We start from the raw sequence: 3,227 nt of genomic DNA, 5'->3' as shown, positions 1-3,227 counted from the left end.
AAGTGGGCTCGTTATTTGTAGCTTAACTAAATGGGCTAGCCAGTCAATATTCATTGGACTTAAGTAAGCAATCCAATTATATTAGCTCATGATATTTATTTGGACCAAAATATATTTAATTGAGATTAAATCCAAATTTCTTATGGATTTAAAATCAGTAAAAATTTAATTGTCTATACTGCCAATATAGTATAAATACAAAAAGAAGAAGAAACTAAGTACAAGTAGGTGGATTAGTTTAGAAGGCTAACACAATTGAACGTCAAATGTGATAGGTCAGAAAATATCAAAAAATAAATCTATACTAGGACTTTCCCATAAGTCCTGGACTCGTGGTTTAATTTCAGTATCGCCATCACTACGCGGTAGACAACATAAATTATTAGTGAGACACGTACAGTTCTTTTTTATTTATATTTATATTTATATTTATGGTAACATACATAATTAATACAGTAAATGATTTGTTTTGGGTAAAGATATAAAGGTGTACACGTAGAAGAATACACGGGTGCGACGAAAACAAAAGCCGATAAACATTCTCTCAAGTTTCATCACTACAAATCCTATCAAAGAAATGGCATTGAATCCTAAATTATTTCCTCATGGGATGCCAATGCCATTCCTTAACGAATTGTTTGTCTTCGCCAGCGATGTCGTTGACTTTGAGATCGATAACATTCCTCGGTATAAATTCATCATCTCTCTGTGTTTTCCACTATGTATTTTTCTTCCTTAATTTTAATTTTAATTATTTTCATCTAAGTTAATGCTGATTTAATTAAAAGTTAATGATGCCTGAGTTGACATGATTATTTTGATTTTGCAGTTTAGGACAAGTACAAGCAAAAGGAACCATCTACTTGTCCAATATCCGGATGGTCTTTGTTGCAAACAACCCTAGAGATAACTTCATTGCTTTTGATATTCCCTTGGTATGTAGTCATCATCATTCTACCTTCTAATTCCCTGATTATGTAGGAATTATATGCTTTTTGATTCCTGTGCGAAATAGGTTGTCCACAGTGCACTTCCCTATCTTAGGTGACGGTTGTAGGCACTAAGGTGTGTGCCTTATTGTCCATAGGCTCTGTCATGAAGAGGCAACACTTAATGCATGCTTCATCTAATTGTAATTTTTTCAATTCTTTTGTCTATATAATTGTTGTTTGCAGAGGCGGAGCCAGGATTTGAAGTTAATGGGTTCGAGAATCTAATATGTTTTAAGTTACTGGGTTCTAAATTAATAAATTATACATATTCTATAAATTTCTTAAGACAAATACATGGTATGGACCCGTAGGTCGTGTTCTAGCGCCCCTGGTTGTTTGGTTTTGCTGCATATATTTACATTTTTTCATCTTTCCCTTCAATTGTTTTTCTTCATAGTTTGCGCTTAAAGCCCCAATAAGCTTCAGCATTTTATTTTATTTTTGACTTTTCAAATTTGATAACATTGGACTTGGATGACTACCTTGACATACTGTGAAATTTTTCATACCATTTGGTTTGGATCAATCTTTTCTTAGTCGAGTTGTGCTTCAACACTTGCTTATATCAACGTTCTTGTTGCTGTCATAACGATGTGCCTGTGTCATACTGTGTAGATTTTACTGTATCTTTGTGACTTGATTAAGAGGTTGATTCGACATTTAGTTAGAGTCAGTAGGTACCGAGAAGGTGGAGTTTTATGCATACAAACACAAATAGACACACATATATATACATATGCATGTGTAGACTAAGATCTTCCCAATTATATTGATACAAATTCGTGGCTTATTTTGATGAGCGGAGATAGGCAACAAAACTTAGAACCGATAACTGCTTCTGCTGACCAAATTGACTTCATTCTGCAGCTATTTGTTCACGGTGAAAAATTTAACCAACCAATATTCTTCTGCAAAAACATTTCTGGATATGTAAATCCGGTAAGTAGAATAGATAGATTTATTTATCCATGGACAATGAACGCTACTTCAGATGACTGATTCTAGTCTATTTCAGGTTGTACAAGCGGCTAATGGAAACACGACCCTTCCTCATTCGTTTAAGATTTTGTTCAATGAAGGTGGTTATGAGACTTTCATCCCATTAGTTTTTAAATTAATTGGAAAAGTGAGACGACGCTATCGACGTTCAAGGGCAAAGCCTCGTGTAGATCCTCATGAAACAGCACAAACACCAGTTGATGAGATGACTAGACATGCGTATGTCACATTGCTTGCTCTTTGTACTGTGAAATTATATGAAATCATCTTTTATTGAAAGTGTAAATAGAAATATTTCATACAATTCTTATTTTGGTTAATTTTGCAGTTATGTCGACCCGAACGATCCTACATTTATCTACTTGCAGCAGCCTAAGCCAGAGTCTAAATTCAGGCATTGTTCATACCAGTCACAGTCTGCTGAAACGTCTATATAGCTTTTGCTGCAGGTTAACTGGATAAATGCCAAATTTTGTGCAAGATGCGTCTTTTCGTTGATGCCTTCGGATCTCTCCATAAAGAGAAGCATAGTGAGTTATTTTTGTATATATATGTTAGTTATACTCCCTCAAGTTCTTAATGAATATATACATACATATATGCTGGATTGTTTGGCAGCTATTTAAACCCTGTTGTTTTGGTTTGCTTCTTGCGAGAGAGAGATATAGAGATTGACTAGAGCATGTGTGATGTATATAAATCTTTTAAATTGTGAAGATATGAAAATAATTCAGATATCATTGAGTTGACATATGAGATACTTTGAAGTGATTATGGTAGGAACTAAAATTCTGCAAAGAATATCGGTGTTTTTCGGTGTTGGCAAAGATGTAGCTTCACTCTTAAATGGATCAGCAGAGGTCCTTTCTCCTGTGAATATATGAACTAAACATTATAATTTGACTTCCTCTTTGACAAAATGAAATGTAATCTAATAATTGTCCCGCCCTTAGCGTGAGTATATGATATGATGAACAGGGGGGAAAAGGATGTTGTACATGGTCACAGACACTAGGATTGTAGGTTAATATTTCATACAAAAACTATCTCAAGAAGTCATATATATGAGAAGATGAAGAGGCAACAAAAGAGTAGTAATTACAGTAGTTTATGTTGAAAATGCTGCAGCCAGGCAAAGAACAGTACATAATAATTTCACATCTTAGAATAAAGCACTCCTTCAAGGTACTATACATATAACAGACTTATTATTCAAATAAAAGAGGGGTTTCCTCC

The 3,227-nt window shown here is 34.2% G+C and overlaps 1 protein-coding gene across 1 annotated transcript; it reads left to right on the top strand.

Annotated features, from left to right (window-relative positions):
• Positions 1-475: 475 nt before the first annotated feature.
• On the top strand, positions 476-2,739 carry LOC107822544 (uncharacterized). Its single transcript, XM_016649099.2, has 5 exons — positions 476-687; positions 830-935; positions 1,860-1,931; positions 2,008-2,210; positions 2,320-2,739. The coding sequence occupies exons 1-5, from the start codon at positions 578-580 to the stop codon at positions 2,426-2,428; spliced, it is 600 nt and encodes a 199-aa protein (XP_016504585.1). The 5' UTR covers positions 476-577; the 3' UTR covers positions 2,429-2,739.
• The last annotated feature ends 488 nt before the right edge of the window (positions 2,740-3,227 follow it).

The sequence above is a fragment of the Nicotiana tabacum genome, chromosome 18 (assembly GCF_000715075.1).
Source record: "Nicotiana tabacum cultivar K326 chromosome 18, ASM71507v2, whole genome shotgun sequence".
Lineage (NCBI taxonomy): Eukaryota > Viridiplantae > Streptophyta > Magnoliopsida > Solanales > Solanaceae > Nicotiana > Nicotiana tabacum.
This window is presented reverse-complemented; position numbering and strand designations above follow the sequence as displayed.

Excerpts from the sequence above, each read along its gene's own strand:
- LOC107822544 (XM_016649099.2), top strand. The coding sequence starts at position 578 with ATGGCATTGAATCCTAAATTATTTCCTCATGGGATGCCAATGCCATTC. Across the intron at positions 688-829 it reads GAGATCGATAACATTCCTCG|TTTAGGACAAGTACAAGCAA; the intron begins GTATAAATTCAT and ends TTGATTTTGCAG. Across the intron at positions 2,211-2,319 it reads GATGAGATGACTAGACATGC|TTATGTCGACCCGAACGATC; the intron begins GTATGTCACATT and ends TTAATTTTGCAG.